This window comes from Paramormyrops kingsleyae, chromosome 8 (assembly GCF_048594095.1).
Source record: "Paramormyrops kingsleyae isolate MSU_618 chromosome 8, PKINGS_0.4, whole genome shotgun sequence".
NCBI lineage: Eukaryota > Metazoa > Chordata > Actinopteri > Osteoglossiformes > Mormyridae > Paramormyrops > Paramormyrops kingsleyae.
Window position 1 is genome coordinate 29,114,170 of NC_132804.1, and position 23,555 is coordinate 29,137,724.

The 23,555-nt window shown below is 46.5% G+C and overlaps 1 protein-coding gene and 1 non-coding gene across 4 annotated transcripts in view; one reads left to right on the forward strand and one right to left on the reverse strand.

Annotated features, from left to right (window-relative positions):
• Positions 1-23,555, forward strand: part of LOC111856198 (copine-8) — a 93,165-nt gene that overhangs the window by 34,298 nt on the left and 35,312 nt on the right. For 2 of the 3 annotated variants that reach the window (XM_023835951.2, XM_023835952.2), the window contains one exon: positions 16,321-16,384. In XM_023835951.2, the coding sequence (XP_023691719.1) occupies positions 16,321-16,384 (64 nt within the window). Of the gene's footprint in view, positions 1-2,808; positions 2,828-16,320; positions 16,385-23,555 lie in introns of those variants that run through there. The other variant, XM_072715627.1, reaches the window with a different exon arrangement.
• Positions 13,348-13,441, reverse strand: trnai-uau (transfer RNA isoleucine (anticodon UAU)). The gene is made up of 2 exons: positions 13,404-13,441; positions 13,348-13,383 (listed from the first exon to the last, which is right to left on the reverse strand). It is a non-coding gene; the product is annotated as a tRNA-Ile (tRNA).

Genomic DNA, 23,555 nt, shown 5'->3' on the forward strand with positions numbered 1-23,555 from the left:
TTAAACATTGAATTTATATTTGGGGGAGGAAGTCTAACCCGGACAGCTTTGGTCAGGGGTACAGGTCCGAGACAAGATGCCAGTACCATGGCAGGATAAATACATGCTCACACACACAATCGTATACGGGGGGAATATGTACACCCTCCACCCCACACACACACACACACACACACACACACACACAGGTGGGGATCAGTCCTCAAACCCTGGGGGTGTGAGGCAACAGCGCTAAATGCTCCCTTTTTGTATAATGTATAATTCCCGGCAAACTGCCTGTAGTCACTGCTGGATTTAGGTATGGGTGACATGGGATTTGCCCAGGGCGCCGTTCCAGCTAGACGCCGCATTGATAGTCTTGCGCTGCTCCACTGTCGATTGCGCTGCTTCTCTGGACTAAAGTTGCTGAGCAGGTTGGGAACGTTATTGCTTGTTTCGGGCTGCAACAGAAGATCGTTTGGAGTTTTTGTTGGGTTGGGCAAAGGAGTACAGAGTGGAGCTCTTTGGTGACACTGTGTCTCATTTCCTGCTGCCGCAAAATCTTCACAGATGCTTCTGGTATGATCAGTATGTTCTGTTGGTTGTATAATCGGTCTCGTAACTTTCAGGTTAAAATGCTGAGACGCCATGAGAGTGGTACTATATGGAGAAGGTTTAGCACTGCAGTGGACCGTGAAGTGCTGGGATCTGGGGCAGCGCCCATGAAGAGGGGCTGTAGCATTACAAGGCAGCCTTATTATACAGGTGTTCATTCAACCACAGGGAATGCATCACATTAGCACAACTGACTGTGTTCAGCGCGGGGGTCGCCACAGCAACACGTGCCAGCTAACCGAATAAACACGCCGACTTGAAAAACCACACACGGCAATTAGCGGATTCATTAGTAGAGTATGAAATGCCATTTTAATGCAGGTCAGTTTCTTAGACTCTATCGTGCGTCTTGGTGAATCGCTGCACTCCCCAGACTCGGGTTTTGCTGAACATATGTGTGACGAATCTCACCATGCCGCTCAGGAGGAAAAGTCTTCTCCATTTTTCACACTTATCCCATTAATTGATCAGTGACAGCCTCAGTCTTGCTGTACACATGCGAATCCCGCGTGACAACGTTAGCCTCAAATGTAATGATTTGGACAGTATGACTCGGCACTCAGCCATCTCTCCTATCTGACTCTCCCTGCCGACCCCAGGAGGATGGGCCCCCCCTTTGAGTCTGGTTCCTCCCAAGGTTTCTTCCTTCTCTGGAATTTTTCCCTGCCACTGGCTTACTCACTGGGGGCTTTGGGTGGGGATGCTGTAAAGCGCTTTGAGACGATGTAATGTTGTGATAATGCGCTATACAAAAATAAATTTGTTGTTGTTGTAGCCTCTCTATCTTTACTCCATCACGCACTGCTTCTATTGTATTATTGCTGATTAACACCCACTCCTTACGGAACTGTCATATTTTCCCCCTGACATCAAGCCATTTGCTTTTCTAAAAAGTGTTGAGAGTTGAACAGGAGCATCTCATGCATTTGGATTCCTGGTCAGCATTCAGGTCATCAAAAACAATTTCAAATGTATGTAGCGCGGCTGGGAGAGAGTGATATTTATTGCCCAGCCAGAGACGTGCCGTTCGTCTGTGCAGGCCTTCCGGTCAGATTTATGCACTGCTATGTGATTGATTTCTTTCATTTGCTTTGCATGCATGGTCGCAAGAATGTTTTCTCGGTGGATTATACAACAGTATTATAATTTGGTTTTTGGAAAATTTCATTTAAAAAAGTTTTCTAGAGTTAACAGAAGCATCTATCAAACTGGGTTATTCCTGTGTTCCCAGCTGCTGTACCTGTCATTATATGGGCTTCATCCTGGATATGCACCTTCGATGGTGAGTCCATGTTGGTCAGCAGAAACATACAACCCTTCACACCTTCTCTGGCTCCCCGAACCGTGACAATGTCATAAACTACTGCAGAGACACTGAAATTTAAAAAACAATTATGCACTTAATCTGAATTTCTAATTCATATTTCTTTTTAATTATGCTATTCTGCAAAGAATATGGTTGCATATTAATGGCAATAAATGATCTATTCATTCTCCTCTACTGGGGATGATTTCCACAGTTTTAATTTTAAATTTATTTTTAGTGTAGATAATGATTTGTGCGCATGTACTGTGGTACTGTCTGGCTTTAATGTGCCTTAAAAATCAAACAGTTTTTATATAATTATATAATTCATTAAATAAATTATGTATGTATATATGAATATACATGAAATCGGCACATAATTGCGATCTTGGGAGAGGCAGTTGTTTTCCTCACGATCAGTAATTATGATTACGATCGTAAGCATCTCCCTCGAAAATACGCATCCAAAAGGCGCCCAGTCCCTTTAAAGTTTTATATAGCTCTACTCAGTGCAGTAAATGCTTAACAAGGGATCTGAAACAAAATTAGGCCAAGATGAGAAGCCATTAAAGTGAATAAGAACGCGCATGGATGTCGAAGAATCCCGGGTGCGGTGGTAGGCTTCTGCCATGCCCCCGTCATCAAGCTGCTTTGAAGAACGATCTCTGAGACCCATCAGTTTGGGGGCAGGCCTTCGTATTTCAGACTGCTTTCCGCGTTGAGCGTGTGACTAGCCGGAGGATGCCCATTTTTGGCCATTGCCATGACATCACTGCTCACCGGGGGCTTGGTGACCCCCCGTGACACTAAGCACCAGCTTCGGCCCCTCTCGCCTCCCCGTCTCCCACACCCTGACGGCTCCCCGGTCCCTGCCCAGATCCACATCTCCTCCTCTCCGCTGTCAGAAAGACGCTCATCTTTCCGTTGGTATGGCTACGAGGTTATTTCTGCGTGGGGCTTAGGTCTTTGGCAGCTTGTCATTATGTTGCTCTTATATGTAGTGGTGCGTAGAGGCAGACGTTCGCCTGCTTCTGGCTGTCGGGCTTTTACAAGCTGACATTTGCAGACGATAAGGGCCTTATTTTTAGCTTCTGTGAGGAACGGCATTTTGTTATCCGCCCAAAACACTCTTGGGGGCTTAGGTCTCTATTAATCTGCTTTGTTCTTGGCGTGTTTACTCCGACGGTGTGGGGGGGGGGGAGGGGGAGGGTGCTCCTGTACGTTATAGATGGCCTATCTACATGGAATTATAGAAAGAGCTTGGCCATATTGAGCCCGTGTGAAACGCCTCTTAGAGGTGAACACTGTGCTTCTAAACAGGGTGAGGAAGACACATTGGAGTCATCTTTCATGTGTGGGGATTGAGATTATGGGTGCTGGGGAACGGGTCCTTCAGACACCTTCTTTATTAAATACTGAAGTGCTTCATGAATGGTAACACAGGAGACAAATCGAGGTCATGGAGGCAGAGCACCCCCTGTTGGGAACGCCGCACTCTCTCCCGATTCTCTCCACATGTGTGCACACTCCAGGCTGCTTAGCTTTGGGGTTGATGGATCAGGTCAAAGGTCATGGGTGGCATCGTCACCGACAGCAGTTCGGGTTGTGGGTGGGGTCATCCCGGGCCCCATTACCTCATTAACATTTTATGCATCTATTGTGCAGACCCTTTTATCTAAAGCAACATTTAAGAAAGCAAGGTCAGACACTCCCTGGAGTAAATGGGGGTTAAGGGTCACGCAGGAGTCTAATGGTGAAATCACAGTGCCCGGATCCATCATCACCACATCACAATTGCTGAGCAATTGAGCAATTAAGATTAAGAGTAACATAAAGATTAAGGTGAACTTAATTGATCCCAGGAGGAAAGCTCCTGTCTACAGGGGCACTATATCTGGCCCCTTTACATCTCTCTAACATAATTACTTGCATGAATTCCCTCACTCTCCGGCCGGACCCCAGACAGCGCAGGTGGGGGTACATGTGGGGGTGGAAGAAAAGTAATGGCTCTGTGTGTAATGGCTGCTTTGGGCCTGGCTTTACCCCTCCCTGGGTTAATCAACTTTGATGCATGGCTTGTGGTTTCTTTTGATAAATTTGCCCCCCTGATCTACACAGTTGTGTGAAAAACCCAGTGGTTATTTATCATCTGGGATTTAATGGGTATGATGGCCACCCCGTGTTATAATGACTCTCATAGGTTGGTCATTCTCACTGTCCCTTAGCGAGGTGTTCCTGCAGCTCGGTGAGAAGGTCAACATTCGGGGCAGTGGGCCACCTGTGTGGGGCTGCTGAAGTTGGGCCCCCCTGGTGGCTATAAACAGTCACTACACTAAGGGGCGCCCCAAAGCAACAGATTAAATGGGTCCCCAGAAACAATTAACGCACCCCTGGCTGCAAAGGTGTCTTCCTGTCTGCGTCATTTTTCAGGGTCTGTCATTCAGCATACAGAGGGTTGTGGGTGGTGTTAGGGTTAGGGTGGGGGTCACTTATGCTGGAACCTCGGGGTCACAGGGGACGACTCTGCCACTGAAGTCACAGGATGACTCTCTTGCTTCCGTGGAAAGCTGTGGTGGTTTTCCTTCCAAAGAAAGTGGGCGCTGATGTGACCTGGATTCGGAAGAGGCTTATGGGAGTGGGCGGGTCTGTGGGGGGGTTAGCACGTCCGGGGCTGGGGGGTTCCCCTTTGCCTCCTCACTGTGGGTAAGGGCAGCAGCTTTCACTGCAGAACCTGTGGCCTGATGGTGTCCTGCAGAGATTCCAGGGGGTCGGGTGGGGCACCGGGGAACCAGTGTGAACGGGAGGCTTCCACATTCGACACGTAAACAAATCGATAAATAATTAAGGCATGTTTTTATTTCTATTCCCAAATAACAGAAGTGTTTGTGTTCAGCAGATGGCGGATTCTAATTTTCATGAGCCGAACCTCAAAGTCTGCAGCTTCATGCAAGAAAACATGGAGAGAAGAGTATATGAAAACAACAACAGTTGGTATTAGTCTGGGTGCTTAGCTAATGAAGAGAGACATGGCAGAAAATGCATCCATTATAAAGACACAGATTTCAAAGTCAAGAAAAGCAGGTATTTAAAGTCACAAATAAAACGGCGTTGTAATATGGCCTAAAAATATGTATTAAAGCATTATGCTGAATTGGAGGGAAAGGCATTTTGGGGAAAGAAAAGGAGAGAATGTTCAAAAATGACACTAAAAGCAAGAAAAACGGCTCTGTGCCTAAGAGAAAAATATCTTTCAGTGATATGTAATTTAGCAAACCTCCACCCAGGAAATCCTGTGTTGTTTATTAAAACAGTTTGGAATTTATTCCACCATCAAGCTGAAGAAACGTGCACAATGTTTCTCTAAAGGAAAAGGAGACAAAGAAGAGTTAACTGGGTTAGACTTCATTACTGTGGTAATTCTGGAGTAGAGCTGGGTTAGATTGCACTGTTCAAGTCCCAGCAGCTCTCCATTGAAAAGGCGCAATTAGTAAAACTTTCTTGTAGTGCAGTAATTGGAATTTTAATGAAATGAGCCAGAACAGGACCGAAAAAATTTCTCTTGAAGGAAATACTAAAGTCTAGGATTTGGGTTGGCGGTGGTTGATGTGACAAACGGGAGCTGATGCTAAAAAAATTTGGTGTCGTTTTATTTGTAGTATCACCGAAAGTGTTAGCAATTCCTCTGCCACGAAAGGATTTGCATGATGCTTGGTAAAATGACTGACCAATCACGATCTCTGAGGCTGAGCATCTCCTTGCATGTGTGTCGTGCGATTTGACGATGACGCGGCCCACATGGAAAGACACATCGTTTCATTCCCTCAATCATTAGAGCGACACTTCTGGGTTGGACATGTAATTACTTGGCTCTGCAGTTTGGGGTCCTTACCTCTATGAAAATAAATGGAGATTTTGAAGAGCATTGAGATATTTATAATTATAGTTTGAAAGGAGGGCCATATATGGGACTTGGACTTTTTTGGGGGGCATGGTTGGCTTACCGAGAAGTGGATATTAAGGAATGAGTCACAGTGACAGTCTTGTCACATCTGGGGGCCACGGAGACCACCCAGCGGAGCGTGCTGGGGGGGTCCATCAGTCACTCCCCAGCTGAGATTGGGGACCCTGCCGGATTGACTGCTGTTATTTTTCCAGCAGGCAAAAGCCAGTTCATCAGCGGAGTGTCTGGGTGACAAGGCATAATTTATCACATCCGGAGAGAAAAGGCTGTCACTAGGGAGGCTCCCGCTGAGATTATCGCGTGGACATTTTCCCTCATTCTTTCGCCATTAAAAGACCTGCCGTGGTTAAACAGATGAAACGCATAGGCGTCTATTTTCAACACTGAAGAACAAAACAGATAATATTGAGATTTTGAAGCAAACGGAAGACATAAATAAGGCCTGAAAATCTTTATCGCTTCCCATCGATTTATCTTTCAAATGTTTTATTTTGCGCAAGAGTCAAGTAGACCGCAGTGCATCAGAGACCAAGCTGAAAAGAATTGGCTTGTTGTTGGGAAATGCATCTATAGCAGATGTTTAATTTTACTTGAAGTTCTGAGGTGCAGATTTTCCAAGGGGGATGTTTTGAGACAATTAATCATTCATTCTGTCCATGGGTATAGTGAACATCCCCTGACACAAGACAAACAATGGTGTCATATGTTGACTTCTGGGTAGGATGGCCAACCATGTGACATGAGGATTCACCCCTTACCAAAAGTAATCTGTTTACTTGTGAAGACAACATAGCATCATATTGCGAGCATTAATGAGAATTCCTGGCTCCTAATTGTTAAGCTTCATCCAGCAAGAGCCGGAAATACATTATCTGTGGAGAATTGTGTTCTTCGTTTGGTGGAATAAACCCGTGGTTTCATCTCATTTGGGGAGCATGAGTTCAAACTTGTGCCTAGCACCAGGCAATTACGATGTTACCTCAATTAATGCATAATAACTTGAAAGTACTTCTTTAAGGCGGACCTTTGACCCTCTAAAAGTACATGCACATTTGTGATGGACGTGCAAGGAGCGAGCGGTCAATCATAGGGCCATTCGTCATTTCCTGCGATCATTATTTTAGCATTTTCACTGCCTTTCAGTGAATCATCTTGCCTCAGTGTAGCAGCCTATTAAAGACACAGAATTCTTAGCCTTTTAAAATATGCATAATTTGGGGAAAAAAAATGACAGCCTTTGTAGTGATAGCAAAATGGTGCAATAAAACACGGGCTCCATTCTCACTAGGGTGTCAGCCTAGATTTGTTTGTTTTTATTTATTGCATTTTCTCTCTGGTTTTGCATAATAGATTTTAATTAATTTTAATATAATGCTGGACTTCTGTTCGACTTTGTGAGGTGGTACACACCACTGCTGCCACATTGTTTGCTCATTTGTGCCAGCATATGGCTTAGGGGCACATTACGACATGCGTGAAATCACACCACACCACTTGACAGTGGTCCTAGTATCGTGAGTTGCATGTCATTCCCATGCAGAGGGAACCATTATCGGGTCATAGAACAGTTGACTGTGGTAATGAAAGGATTGCTTTAAATTGCTGAATGATTATTTTTTTAATATTCAAGGAACTTTGGTCAAAATACACCTTCAGGTAAAGTCTTCAGATGTGCAAAGAGGGTCACAAATATAGTTATATTAGTGTATGATGAGCATGAGATTGCGGATCAGGATCAAGTATCTTTATACACATATACAGTGTGTGTCTAAGTGAGTTAGGCCTCTGTGCCTGTATTCAGAAGGTTGCAGGTTCAAATCCTACCATTGACAGAATATTACATCCCTGTTGCACCCTTGAGTGAGGCCCTTAACCCCTAGGCTGCTGCATAAATGGCTACCTCAACTGTCCCCCCACACCCCTCTGTTAATGTGTGTTTGTGTCTCCAAGGAGAGCATAATGGGATATGCAAAAAGAAGCATTCCAGTCTACCTGTACTGGTGGAAATGGCACGTAAAAGCATAATTTCCGGAGCCCCGCTGGGAGCTCCTCCCTTTCTGAGCCTTTCACAGAGTGAGGCTGGTTCCTCCCCAGGGCGCTTGATTCTGTTTTGGCTGAGATTGTTCCAGTTGCACGGTTCTGCGTTCCATCTATGATGATGCTGAATGGAGAGCTGTCCTCGTGCCGCGTTCCCATCCATGTGGGATGGCCTCAGAGCCCACACCCTGCAGAATGCCCCTCAGTCTCGGTCCCCCTATCATTTTACCTAAGCTTGAGTTTTAATCAATGCCCTTAAAATGCGAATGCATTCCTGTTGGCCTACTTCCTGTTTAATTCATTATTGCTATTACTTAAGCAATATATTCTGTTATACCGTGCTTGAGAGAATAAGACCAAGTCAAAGAAATGCATTTCTAGAAATAATGTCATATTCTTACTATTCTTACTGGGAAATGTCACTACATACCTCCACAGCGCTCACACTCTGCTAATTTCTCCTTATTCTTATACTACCTGGACTTACCTCTTATTACCATGGGAAATATGCAATCCTTTTCAAAGAAATTGTGACAGTGATCTGAAACAGTCAGAGAGAGTTTTGGTTTAATGGGCTGTTGTGTAATTTAGTAGGTTAAGCAACTATGTATCCAGAAGGTTGTGGGTTCAAGTCCTTAGACTGACAGATTAATAATATCTCTTTTAGGCTCTTGAGCATGGCCCTTAACCACAGCTGCTCCGGGGGACGCTGGGTGCTGGCTTACCATAATCTCTGACCCCCAATATCTTCTCGCTTGCATGTTGCTCTGGACAGAAGCGCCTGTTAGATAAATAAACATAAAAAAAGGCCACAGATGTGCGCTCCTCTCTGTCTGCTTTTGCTTGGTTTTGTTGTCGGAGAAGCTTGAGGGAGGGTATAATTATTTGCTTTGGTGTCCTTGCGAGAACTATTGTACTTAAAAGCAAATTAGATAATGACATCAATTAATTCCCTATCAAGCAATTAATTCTGTTGTTTTCATAGCAACCAATCTGCTTTGCTATGTATTGAGAATTTGGAAACAGATGTGTAACTAATTTCCTTTTGAATATCGAGGAAATGCTTAATGTAGGATCATTTTTACACATGGAAATTTAGGAAAGCTATATAATAACAAATTTTTATGCTGTTACCTGCTGTACTATCCCCTTATACGTAAAAAACATTCAATATTGTAGGACAATGCTGACAAGTCTCCCTCTCTTCTATGTGACATAAAGGTGTTTGATTGGTTGGGAATGAAGCAGAAGCACAGTGTTAGTATTTCAGGCGTGATTCCAGCTGGATTCCGCCTCTGTTGCTCTGTGTCTGGGGCCACAGCTGGGAGGCTTTGCTGGTGGGAGGTACCCCGCTGAACTTAGTACAGCTTCTCAGGGGGGGTGGAATCCGCACACGGTTTGGGGATGAATGATTCTGGAAGATTGTGGCTCGTCTGGATGCTGAATCAAGGCGTTAGATTTTACCTCCCAATCCCAGGCATAGCTGGTGTGAGGAAACTGTCCGTCCGAGATTGGCGGCCCCTGATTAGCTAGCGGCCCCTAGCTTGAGCAGCAGCGTCATCTGGCTCTTAAAGACACTTTTCTCCTTGGATTCCACAGCCACAGCATCTTGTTGGAGCAAGATCCCCTGCTCTGTTTCGGGCATGAGTTCAGGTACGTTAGGCTGCTTGAGGGTTTGGGGAGACAAAACAGCACATTAAAATCCCGTTAGTGAGACGAATTGCACTGCCTAACAGCTCCGGTTATTTGAATGTGCTATGTCCACGTGTGCTCTGCTTGTGCAGCAACGAACTCTACCTAGTGTGCTGTGCTTGTGCAGGGACGAATTCTACCTAGTGTGCTCTGCTTGTGCAGGAACGAACTCTACCTAGTGTGCTCTGCTTGTGCAGGAATGAACTCTACCTAGTGTGCCCTGCTTGTGCAGGAATGAGCTCTACCTAGTGTGCTCTGCTTGTGCAGGAACGAACTCTACCTAGTGTGCTGTGCTTGTGCAGGAACGAACTCTACCTAGTGTGCTGTGCTTGTGCAGGGACGAACTCTACCTAGTGTGCTCTGCTTGTGCAGGAACGAACTCTACCTAGTGTGCTCTGCTTGTGCAGGAACGAACTCTACCTAGTGTGCTCTGCTTGTGCAGGAACGAACCCTACCTAGTGTGCTGTGCTTGTGCAGGGACGAACTCTACCTAGTGTGCAACGCTTGTGCAGGAACGAACTCTACCTAGTGTGCTCTGCTTGTGCAGGAATGAACTCTACCTAGTGTGCTCTGCTTGTGCAGGAACGAACCCTACCTAGTGTGGACTCCAAGGTCTGGCTTGTTTACGTGAGTGACAGTGTACATTTCATGTGCTGCTTAGTATGATTATACTGTGTTCTTGTGTTCTACTTGGTAATTGCATGCGTAGTACTTTCCATACTTACATGTGTGCATTTACAATTTTTACACAGGCTATTCTCAACTGATGTAACTAATCAGTTCCACAATCCCCTACGTTAGTCATGTTTTACGTTGCCTTCCTGTACCATTTGAGACACCTTATAGCAAAACACACATAAGCCAAAGATATACCACTAATACAAATAACAGATATTAAATAAATGAAAAATAGTATAAGTTTAAATTTACTTACAGGTGTATGTTTACTTACAGTGTTTCCATGAGCTCTGTGTACCTTGGATATTTTTTGTCTGGATTTACTTAGGTCAGTTTTACGTAAGTCGGGAGATGTCTGTATATATTTATATACTGTATTTATGCAGCTTGTGTATTGATGTGTCTTTCCTGCCGTGTTTATTTGTCAGACCTGGTGTTTCTGTGCTACCATCTGTGTATATGTATCAGTGTGCTGCCTGGTCTGTAAAGATCCTCGCATTTTCGACGGCGTTCTGTAAATCGATTTTTCCTGAAAAACATGCTTGTCTGCTGTTTCTGAACTCTTTCGCTCTGCCCCGTTCAGTGGCAGACAGCCTTCATTCCCCGTGCTGTAGAACCCAGCGTGGGGGGAGGGGAGCTGGATATGCGGTGATGCTCTCTGGGGAAAAAATAAGGAAAGCTGCGTCAAATATGTCACATGGTGGCGTACGCGTTGGACGGGGCCGGTCGGCAAGGGCAGAGCGCGGCCGGCTCTCTTCCTGAGCGTTGTTCAGCACACAAAGGGCCACGCGGCGATCAAAGCCGGACAGGGATGCCGAGCTTAAAGGGAACGCCGTCCCTTCGCAGACCCTGCTGTCTTAGTGACAATGGAGAGGTCAAGGGGACTTAATCAGCCCCCACACAAGCTGTGTCTTTCTGCATCTTATGCTCAAGCCAGTGATATTTATCCATCAGAAATTTCTGGAAACTCTCCCTCTGTATTACATTTCCTTTCCCATTTTCTCGGATGCCCTTTTCAGAAACATCCCTCATTCATCACAACCCCCCCCCCCCCCCACCCCTGTTTAATAGTGTGCAGCTTTGCAGCTCGCAGAAGGGAAGCATTGTCTCAGGGTCTAATCTCATTATGGCGTGAAATCGCTCAGGGTTTGGGGGAAACTGTGTGGTGCCCTGAAGGGGGTGCCGTGGCTCTGAACCATGCCAAAAACCCAGCAGAGTATCTGTCTTAGGACAGCACACTGAAAATTCTCCTGCAGTTAGTACACAGGGTTGACTGCCCCCCCACCCGTCCCCCTCTTTCCATTGCCTGTTTTTTAGTTAGCATTTTAATTAAGCAGACTATCAATAATCATTTCAAAAGCTTCCTGATGGGCACTGGCACTTTGAAGTTCCATAAACAGTTACATAATGCATGCAAGCATAATAGGGAAAATTAGAGAAAATTGACAATTCGCAATAATGGAAGGGCCTTTGATGGCGGTTAAGGGGTGTGCCTCTGACCTTTAACCTCCACAGGAACAAAACCCCCACTGTCTCACCTGAAAGCCTCATCTCCACTCGAGCGGTGTTCTGTAGGCGTCTGTCGGTTAGGGTCTACCTTCCACACGTTGTTTCCACCCTAAGCTTGGAGCTGAAGGAGTGATGCTGAGATTCTGAGGCAGGTGTAACCCAGCTAACCATCAACGCGACCCTTGCTATCACAGTGCATCCCGACGCTAGCTGCGTCTATGCCATAGACACAAAGGTTTAAGGCCTGGATGTCAGGTTGTAGATGTCTGTCTCTGTGCGCCGTAGTCATCCTCACACAAGCTCTGTTTATCCTGCTCCAAGCAAGTGTCAGTTTACCTTCCTGTAATCAGAAGGTCGCCAGTTTGAATCCTACAGCTGACAGAGTGAGATCACCATTAGGCCTTTGAGCAGGACTTTATGTGTGCTAAATAAATAAAATGTCATATTCAAAACCAGCAGTTAGACTCAGTGCTGCTTATCAGCACAGAGAAGTGTAAACAGAATTCAAGTATAGTCCAATGAACGGGATGGGGGGAGGTTTAAAAGATGAATAAAGAATGATAACAGTGTGTTTAAAATGTCTGGGTGTATGTAGACCGGAGCTACTTAATGTTGAACTTTGTGCATTTAAACCCTGTTATTCTGTATGAATGCCCTGTGTGGGCAGGAAAGCATCAATACTGAGTTTGAAAAGGTTTATTTTAACAAAACTTTCATATGAATTAAACACAGTGCGCCAACATTGTTGATTGATGAACCAAACTTTTAATGACATGGTATTCATATTTTAATATTATGCATAATTCCCATAGAAGCTCACCAAACTCCCTTACATAAATCTTTCCTTGATTATTGAATGCTCTAGATAATTAATGCAGTGATAGATTTATTTAGACGACGTGTACCTTTTGGGTCAGAGCATGATGGAGAAACATTAAGCTCCTTTAGCTGTAGCACGAGAGGGTGCGTCCTGAAGAGAGCATGTCGCTAATGTACAGTATAGCAACAGCGCTCTCAAGATCTATCTTTTGCAGGAACATCTTAACTAACTCATTCTACCACTGACCAGCTCTCTGTCTTCATTGGCTATTCCTTGGTTATGGTCTCCTGGCAACCCAGGATGCTCTTTCCTTGAATTTTGCACTTGTCCTCATGGGGTTTTTGGGCTGACGGGCTTTTTTTGATGTTACTGTAGGTTCGAACGGTGTTTTGTGCGGCTCTTGCTCCTCTGCTAACTCGCTCGTGTTCCTGGTTTCTCACTGGAAGCTCAGCCTAGCAGCACTTGTACCTAAATTGACTCCCTCACAGCAGTACGCCTGCGATGTATTATCTATCTCACAACAAAGCATCTGCTAAATAAATAAATGTAAATGCTTTGTACACCAAGAGGGAATTTATGCTTATCTGCTTGGCACAGTGGCACTGCATAGCTTACTGCAGTTAGACTCATTGCTAATCACCAGATTTGTGTTTAGTGCTTGATATGGGTGTGCAGTTCAGTGACAATTCATGTATCTGTTATCATCTAAGAAAGAGTAGATGGGTTGCTCACATGCAAAGCTTAAACTCATGCTCCCGGTGAGGCTCGAACTCACAACCTCGGCATCGCTCCGCCGGGCACTGCCGTATAAGTACCGCGCGCTAACCGATTGCGCCACAGGAGCCGCTACAGGGAACCGGGGACGATGGCGACACAGGAAGCAAGCTTGGATTCTCTGGTTTGAGGCAATCAATTCACTTCAAGCTTCAGATCCCAGGAAACGTGGAAGTGGATCTGTTCCTGAATCCTTGCTATCAGAATTCTGGTGACTTTCAGTATGCAGCTTCAGTGCTGGTAGCTCAGGGTACTTGCAGGGTCCCTCTGGTTACTGCGTCCGTGCCAGGAGGGTGCAGATATCTATGCTTGGGAGGTGGATGTCCTGGTCGTCCTTGCTCCTGCCGCTTGGCGTTTTTTGCTCTGCCCCCCCCCCCCCAGTTGTCAGCTAGCCAGAGCCCCCCCTTGACGTGCGTATCCGCTTCCTGCCGGTGGGGGCAGGGGTTTTCCCTTTGGGAAGCTCAGATCCTCACACCCTCCTCCACACGGGCCAAGCATCGAAATCTATATCTGCTGGCTTATATTTGAGTACAGACTCGGGGCTGGGTGCTGGGTGCCATCACTCAAACCGAGCATCTGTTTGGGGCCCTCAATGGTTGGGGCCCCTGTTGTGCACAAACAGTCACTAAACTAGGGGACAGGGGACCGAAAAGTCACTTTTTTCTTGGGATCCCAGAAACAACAAACCTCCCCCTGGTCAGGTGAGACCATTCAATGACACACATGTTAAATAAATGATCAGCTTGAGTGTGGACATGAGAGCCCCCCTGGCTGGAGGGTGGGGGGACTGCTTTGTTGTCAAGGGCAAGGAAACATGCTTTTTTTGGCAGGGACACCCAACTCGATCGCCTTATACAGACACGCTCATAAGTGAAGGCCTGATACTGAAATGCTGAAATGGAAACCCCAGCAGGAAGGTGGCCTGAGCCCCGTTCAGGGGATGAAAAGACGCAGGTGGGGACAATTAGAGCATCGCCTGGCATGCAAATGACCAGAGAGCCCATCGCTTTGCTCATATGTTGCGTATTTCTAAAAAAAATGGCTTTCACGTACATGGTTTTAACTGGCACATATGCAAAATCAATGTTTAAATTTAAAACTCGTCAATATTAATCACTTAATAATGTGAATTTATTGTACATTTCTGACATCCATCCATCCATCCATCTCCGGAATGCTTACCCTGAGCAGAATTGGGGGCAGGAGCCCATTTCTGATAGCATGGCGCAGGGCTGGGGTTCATCCCCCCCATGGTGATACTGTGCTTCTAACAGCGGTATAAAATTGCATAATGACGTCCACAGTCTGGCAGCCATTGAAACACCTTGATTTTCTAAGTGCCCTGTGACAGTCACGCTGAGGAAAGGTCTTTGAGAAATGAAGGTCTGATGGAAATGAAGTGAAGCCTTAAGATGAGGCTTTAATAGAAACTACGGGCACGGCGAGCGTATCAGCGGTCACTGTGAACGGTGTCTCCGCGGCCATAAGAGGCGATGGGGCCGGGAACCAACGGGGGGGTTTCTCGGTTTAGCTTGATGCAAAAAAAAAGGCACTAGAGCTTAGTGAGTGGATGATTTCCACAGAGAAACAGCTCACGCATCAAATAAAACCATTGAGTGCTAAAGGGGGGGGGGGGGGAGTGGCTTAATTTCACCTGCCATTATGTGACGCCCATTCGGTAGTGGGGCGTTCTGGTCGGGAGTGTCAGATGAGGATGTTCCGCATAATTATTAGGAGGAAACTGACAGCAAAATCTCAGGCAAAAATGGAAGTTATTCACTGACCCCCCACTTCACAGAAAGAGTCCTCAATACGATGTGTATGAATACACAAATTGTCATATGTCCCTGTATTTATAGACCTTGTCTATGCCTAGTGTATATGCTTTATTGCTGGCTGGTGAGCTGCTGAATGATATTTTGTTGCTCTACATAAAACCGTCTGATCACAGGTATTTAAAACATGCTGCTATTGTTCTTTATATTTTTTTAACGTAACCCCCTGTTCACTGAACTATACTTTTTCTGTTACTCATATACGTACTGGTGAGCAGCATTGAGCCTATCTGCTGGTTTTGAATATTACGTCTTGGTTATATAACACACTTTTATTGGAATCAACGTGCATTTTTGAGAACACAGGGACAGACAGTCCCTGGAGCAATCGGGTCTTGCTTAGGGGCACAATGGTGAACTCACTTTGCCATCACGGGGACTTAAACTAGCAACCATCTGATCACAGACACAGTGGCAGAACCCATTGAACCACACACTGCCCCCCTGTTTGTAATATTTTATCTGCCTCCGGCACAGAAGAGCATCGATGTGAATGATCAGCAGAGAGAAACGATTATGAGACATAACCAAGGGGGTGGGGGGGGGGGTATCTGTTTCTTTGGTTTCTGGCGCGTGACTCCGTGCCGGGCGGCTAATGTGGCCTTCAGGCCAAGTCAGGCTGTTATTTAGCGTGGTGACTCAGGGGTCCCGCTGCGATGCAGTCAGCTGGACCGGCAGAGGGTGCTTGGAGAGGACAGGGTCCGCAGGCGATGGGAGAAGCCTCCGGTACCGCAACACACCAAAGCCATCGTTAAGTGTGAGATGTGGCCAGCTGCCGGTGGTCTGGGGGGGGGGGGGCACAGACTTGTGGTCTGAGCACAGGCTCAGTCACCCATCTATCCAGCTTCCCTGGAGCATTTATCAGGGACTCATCTGTTTTGCATGGGATTCAAACTGATGACCTGCTGATCACAGGCAGAGAGGAACTGAGTGTGTGTTTGCTGGATCAGAGCTCCTCCTCCTTGCCACCCAAGTCCCTAGCACCTTGTGGCAGGATGGCCTCATTGGCTGAGAGCCCCCTGTCCCCCGCGGCCGTGGCCCGCGACCTGCAGCCCTTCCCGCGCCTTACCATTAGGTGGCTGTGTTCTCATCGGCCCTCTGCACTTCCTTTCAGGGGCATTGCGGGGAAGAAGTGCGGAACGATCATCCTGTCTGCCGAGGAGCTGAGCAACTGCAGGGTGAGTGGGGCCAGCTGCACGGCCCTGTCTGTGCAGTGACTCAACGCAACCCTGAACACGGGCTGGCAGCTGTGTGCTCATGTGAGAGCTACGGCCGCATGTCTCAATAGGTTTGCTAGTCACCAGCTATGGGCCTGGCGTGCATGTCTGTCTGTATCTGTGTGTGTGTGCCTGTGTGTGTGTGTGTGTGTGCCTGTTTATCTGTGTGTCTGTGAATATCTGTGTGTATGTGTATCTGTGAGTGTGTTCATCTGTGCTTGTGTAACTTTATCTGTGTATCTTTGTCTGTGTTTGTGTATCTCTGTGTGTATGTGTCTGTTTGTGTATCTGTATCTGTATTTATCTATGTCTGTGTATCTGTGTGTATATGTGTTTGTCTGTGTGAATATGGGTGTCTGTGTTTATCTGTGTGTGAATCTGTGTGTGTCTGTGTTTGTGTGTGTGTGTGTGTCTGTGTTTATCTGTGTATGTCTCTGTTTATCTGTGTGTGAATCTGTGTGTGTCTGTGTTTTTCTGTGTGTGAATCTGAGTGTGTCTGTGTTTCTCTGTGTGTGAATCTGTGTGTGTCTGTGTTTTTCTGTGTGTGAATCTGTGTGTGTCTGTTTTTCTTTGTGTGAATCTGAGTGTGTCTGTGTTTCTCTGTGTGTGAATCTGTGTGTCTGTGTTTTTCTGTGTGTGAATCTGAGTGTGTCTGTGTTTCTCTGTGTGTGTCTGTGTTTTTCTGTGTGTGAATCTGAGTGTGTCTGTGTTTTTCTGTGTGTGTCTCGGCAGGTGCGTGGCTGCTTTCTGGTGACTCAGCATATTTCTTGGCACTGCCTTTATTACCCAGCCAGTGCTGTGCTCCTGTCCTTCCCATAGATTACATTATTCTTTGCCCTTTGATCTGCTGGCTGATTAATTATTCACTCATTGAGCTCTGCACTCGTACACTTTGGGTAAGCTAGAGCACATGAAAATTCAGTCAAGCTAAACAAAATTTTCCAATATAGCCTCTATTTTAATGTTACAGAACATCTTTATACCTGCACTATTAATGAAGAATATTAAGTATACACTATATAATTGAGCTTATACATCTTGCAGTTTTACATTCTGAATCACATGCATTAGTAGGTGTGAGAATTTTGTTGTTATGTGTTGAATTGCCTCCTCTCTCTCTAAAAGTTTTTTTGGTTATAAAGGATTTAATTTGAAAAAGTTCTCCAGTCAGCTGTAATTGCTTAATTGAAATACCTTTCCAATGTCTGGTATTGTAGTGATGTTCAGGAAAAACCTGCTGGACATCTGGCAAGGGACTCGTCAAGCCAAGTCTCACAGATTGTGTAATGAGTGAATTTGCCGTGTCAGGGATCCTGAGGTTCTGGGGGCAGACAGAGGCTTCATAGAGTGTTTTTGTTCTCAGTTTTTTTTTTTTTTGGAAAAAGGAGATGAAACGAGAGAACCAGAGCAGGTGACAGCATCTTCACAGCGATGTAAGAACACTCTCGCATGAGGTGCAGCCCCAGCCTCGCCTGCCAGATGGCGGCTTGTGTAAGCGGTCGGGTCCTGGGGGGGCGCTTTGAGGCTAGATGGGGCTGCCACTGATGCTTTGCTTTTCCTGTCTCTGTTTCCCATGAACAATTATCTGCTTCCCCCGAAAATCTCAGGCTCTCCTACACAAAACCTCAAAAGCTTACATTAGTGCTCTTCGCCTGCCCTTTGTGGTCTTCTGAACACTGTTCCCCCCAAAAGATTACACCTCATTTGTTTACAGCAGCTGGCTGGGGCTGTCATCTTAGGCCCCAGTCCAGCCAGAACCCAAATGTTACTCCACAGCACTAAACATTCTACTGTAACTCTACAGCTAACTTCTCCTGCATGGACCCCAATATTTTCCATTCCCTTCACAGCAGACTGCCCGGTACCTGGAGGTTTTATGCTTTTTTTGATTAAGGTCCGTTTTACTCCCTCTAGCCTGATGCAGTTCTGTACCCACAAGTCCTATGTCTACATCTCCAAATGTTCACTTGTGTTCTCTAGGAAATATGTTTTATTGTTCTGTTGCTGAAGGAATTGATGAGATTGGCATACAGGTACGACTGAGAAGTGACAGCTCTGAAATACCAGATAGCAGGGGGTAGTATTTTCAAAGGCAAACATCAGGTTATTGGTTTGAATCCTAGGCACAGAAATGGAATGATGTGTAATACGTAGCCATATAGTGAACATGAGGAATGGTATAGATATAATGCTTGATGACCACTTAATGGTGTGGGGGGCATGTGGCTCAATGGGCTTAGAGGCTGTGCCTGTGATCAGAAGGCTGCTGGTTCAGTCTCTGGGTTGGTAGAGAGATTTCACTGTCGGGCTCCTGAGCAAGGCCCTTAATCCCCATTTGCTCCAGGGTCTGTTTGACCCTGCTTTCCCAGTTGTACACTGGTTTGCATTAAGCATCTGCCAAATAAAGGCACAAATGTAAAGAGGTCTTAGCAGGTCACAAAGGCTGAGGTACCGTGTGTGTAATTGTATCAGAGCTTTGTTTGGATGATACCCTGGGTGACAGGCTGCAGTCGCTGTACTGTATGTAGGCGCCATGTCTGCTTTTCTTTCTCCCCCTGGCAAAACGACAATCCTTTGTTTTCCCCGGTGTCCTGCCGGTCTGCTGGAAATCCCCCGAGTCGCGTGGTTCCGTTCCCGGAATCTCCCACGCTTTTCCACGGAGTACGATCTAAATACAGTGATTTCCCATGCCACGAGTCCCTGCCTTTATTCAGAATTATTTGAATGTATTAGAATGGTGACACCAGAGGCGTCGCCGTGGAACCTTTCCCAGAGATTTCCGTGCCTCATAAAGCAGCACGTTTCCCTGGGTGGTGTGTGATGTGGCGTTTAAAGCCGGTGAGCATGTGGGATCAGAGCCCTGTGAGCCACGGCTGATCAGTTCATCCCTCTATAGCTCATGGCTTTGAGAGTACAGTACAGGGCATCAGACAGCCTGCCACCCGGCCCACCCCTGTAACTGCGGGAATCTGTGTAACTCCCCGTAGGGCCATAATAAATTCGCAAAAGAGATGAAAACAAGCACCTACTGGTTGTAAATGACTCATGATTAAGCGCGGAGGTGCACTGTGCTTTTAACACACCTCAGTGAATCCAGGCTTGGGTATATATGAGGAATGCTGTGCGCTAACATGACCCGGATGCATCTACATGCACAGCAAGCCCACACGTGTGAATCCACACACATGCGCGCCTTTATCTGTACACGTGTTTTCTCTGACGAGCGACGTGATGTTCCTCATCAGCTCAGATCAAAATTCCTCCCCTGATGGTATGCCCCCCAGCCCCCATCCTCCTGCCCCCCCCCTCCATGAAATGGAGGGGTTTGTGAGGCTCCGTCTCTCTGTCGGTCTCTAATCTGCTCTCATCCGTGCGCTGCCTTCTATTCCTCCCACTTCCGCCTGTCTCTCTGTTCTCCGCTAACGAGGTCTGACTCCCCGAATGTGGGGCGGCGGAGAGTCTAGAGACTGTAACTTCATGTCTAAAGTTTTAAGATAAGATAGGATAAACTTTATTGATCCCAGGGGGAAATTCGGTATAGATTTGCCCAAGCTGAGGCTCAAACACAGCTTCCACATCGGAAGCTGATCTCTAAGCAGCTGGGTTCTCCAGCAGAATTTTTTCTGCCTCTCTTCCCTGTTTCGCTGTAATACTTTTAAAATTTTTGACCCTTTCTCTTCACTAATTTGCATGTTAATTTACTGTATAAACTATCAGTCCCCAATTTAAATGTTTTTACAGCAGTGAAATGCAATGACTGGCATTTTGGCAGGACGCCTCTTGGGACCCCAACCTCATGACAGGAAGCCGCTGGATTTACTGTAGCAGCTCAGCCTCCTTTTAAAGCTTCAGCTTCGTATGGCATTGGGGTGTGACTCGCATGCTGGGATATCGATGTAGCTCGCCCTGGGGAGAGCGGCCGTCCCATGCGGAGCTACAGAAAGCCTGCTGTGAAAAAGTCAGGCGAGGGCTGTCAGAGCCAACGGCCAGTCTGCAGGTGCGCGATCAAGCCCTCTGTGTCGCAGGCTTGTCTGTGTCCGATAAAGCACCAGGAGCCATTATACAGCCCCCCACAGCACCCCCCGAGCTCCATTAATGTCCCTTTAATCGCTTCCAAATCTCCGGCCCCTTCGCCCGCGGCCCTGAAACGCTCGAGGCAGTGGCTAGGTGCCCACCCTACACAATCATAGGACATCCGCTTCGGCGAGATTAGCTGTGCCGAAATCAGTGTGGTGTGGGCAAGCCGCCAACCTGCGTGATGGAGTGTCCTGCAGGACACACAGCAGGCGGCCAGTGTTGGTGCACCTGATATACCGCGGACGGCCTGCATAGGCGATATGCGGACTCCAGAGGCAGGAGGAATTCTGCGGTATCATTAGCGACGGTTACGTAACGCTCTGTGAGATATACTGTACCGCCACCTTTGCTCTAAAGTAACTACACTGCCGGCTTCAGATGAACTTTATAAATGCTACAAATTGCTCATCCTGCCAGCCACCACACGCACACACAGACGCTCACACACGCAGATGCACACACGCAGACACACACATGCAGGCACAGAGACAAACACACATACACACACACACACAAACAAACACATATACACACACACACACAAATGCTCACACACACATGTGTAGACGCACATACAAAGACACACAAGTAGACACACACACACACACACACACATGAACAGACACACATGCAGACACAGACACACACACACCCCTTTTTTAAACATTCCCATTCACGGTGTAATACTGTAAATCACAACCCGCATCACTGCGAGTTGTATGTCACGCTTGACCGTCTTCTGAAGTCTGGAATCAGCAATATGCCGTGTGTGTTTTCAGTGATACAAGTGCTTTATTTACATATAACTGTATAATAGGATAGGTTGGGATTAAAATTGATGTGATAGAAAGCATCAGCTCTTCAAAATGGGTGTAAACATGCCAGGGATATAATTTGTAATGGTATTTGCTTTTTTTCTTTTTTTAAAAAAAAATGTTTTATAGATCCGATGAAAGAATTCATATAAATATTTACAGTGAGATATTTATACAAACAATTCAGGTTTATTCAAGATCTGACAGATGTTTCCCCTTGTAAATATATAAATTTGCCACACTTGAATATTGAGTGGCACTGGGAAGGGAAATCACATCAACAAGATTCGCCCTCTCTGGTTGTTAAGAGCTTTCAGTAGCGTACTGCTTATGGAGTGGGTTACATGTTAGTAAAATGTCGCTGGGTTACCTCTGCCGGTCTGGTGACGGCTTTCCTGAAGCAGTTCCAACTGTGGGTCCCTGGAATCCCTCCTGGGTTAACACTCCTGGAAAAATGTCTGAGCGGGGTGAGTTGGGAGACCGACGTGCGTAGAGTCACCCTGTAACTGGCATTGCTTGGGCTCTTGAGACGGCACACACTAATCGCAGAGATGAAAGCTGAGTGCCCGTTTCGAGGCCTCCCCAGCAGGAGGGCGATGTGGCTGTTGGCCCTGTAGCACATGTTCCTCACAGTGTTCCTGTGATGCCTCTTGGTGATGTGTACAGTCAGCTGTTTAGCAGGGCCATTGTGCGATTCGGGATGGGAGAGTTTGGTGATTGGAAGGTTTCAGGTTCAAATCCTGTCCTTGGCCAAATCGTCTCTGTTGGATTCTTACGCAAGTTCCTTAACTCTCTGGAAGCTTCCCCAGATAAATACTGTGCTCAGACCTCAAGCTTCATCTTCGCCTATATTCACACCCTATGGGCGGTTTGTGTTTTTCCATCCTCAGACCACTCTGAGGGGGTGCTCGGTTCTGACCGTGAGCTCCCCACAAGCCCGGCCGTTTCGGAGATGCTCTGACCCAGTGACCCAGTCATCCTCCCATAACAACCTGGACCTTGTCAAAGTCACTCAGATCTTTATTCCTGCCCATTTCTTCCACATTCAACATGTCAGCTATGAGTCCTGAATGTTAGCTGACCATCTAATACATCCCAGAGCTTGACACTCACTTTTCCCACATTTATATGAGACATTATTTGGTTCATGTGGGGGTGGTCATAATCTTTTGGCTCATCGGTGTATATATGCGTGTGTCTTAAAGCAGAGAAGCAGATTGGATATGTGAAAACAAACACATTCCAATGTGCCTGTGCGAATAGTGAACAAAGGTTCACTTTGTCTTGCCGGTGATGGGTGTTTGGTAAAACCGCGAGAGGATGTCACACTGCGGCAGGGCGACGTGGGAGGCAAACTGGCGCTGACGCTGAACGGATGTTTAGCTGAGGGTAGAGGATCCTGGGGGAGGCCAATACCGAACAACAATACACTACTGATGAGCGGGGGCTCTTTTATTGTGCCGTTATTTTATTGGAACTACTGCTAGCTCCAATCAGTGCGGCTTTGACGGGTCGAGGGACTCGCCTCAGGTGAATACGACTAATCATCCCTCCGCTGTTGCACTCCCCCCCCCCTACCCCCCGTCTCTCACTCCCTCTCACACACACCATGTTTGCTGCATTGTCAAGCATCCTCAAGGAAAGAGGCTGGAGTAAAGAGCTGCTTCAATCTTCAGTTTTGCAGCCCCTGACTGAAGCTCAGTCTCCAGCACTGTGGTGAAAAAACGCATCATAGACATCAGAGGCTTTCGGTTTCAAAAGTAATCCCAGTGTGTGATGGAGGCAAAGGCGAAACATTGTCTGCTAGCAGCATGGACAGCAAGTCTCCACGCCCTCTCCAAACATCTGAAACCAAGACCCTCATGAGATGATTGGCTAAATGATGAAGACTGACCCTGAAATCAAGTGAATTATTCTTATGAAAAATGTAATTATGGATTAAATTGAATCGCTTGTATTTTGTCCAGCCCCTGCCTCAGCTAACTGCATGTCTGTGGACAATGAGATGAGTATCCAGAAAAAAACATGCAGCTGAATGCATTCTCTCCCTGTCTCAGAATGTTCAAATATCTCTATACCTCCATTAGCAGACTTACCAATAACCAGCCATAGTCTAAATCCAGCCAGGCCCTTCTACAGACAGGCAGGCAGGCAGACCGGTAGGCAGATAAGCAGACAGACAGGTAGGCAGGCAGATAGGCAAGCAGGCAGAGCGACAGACAGATAAGCAGACAGACAGG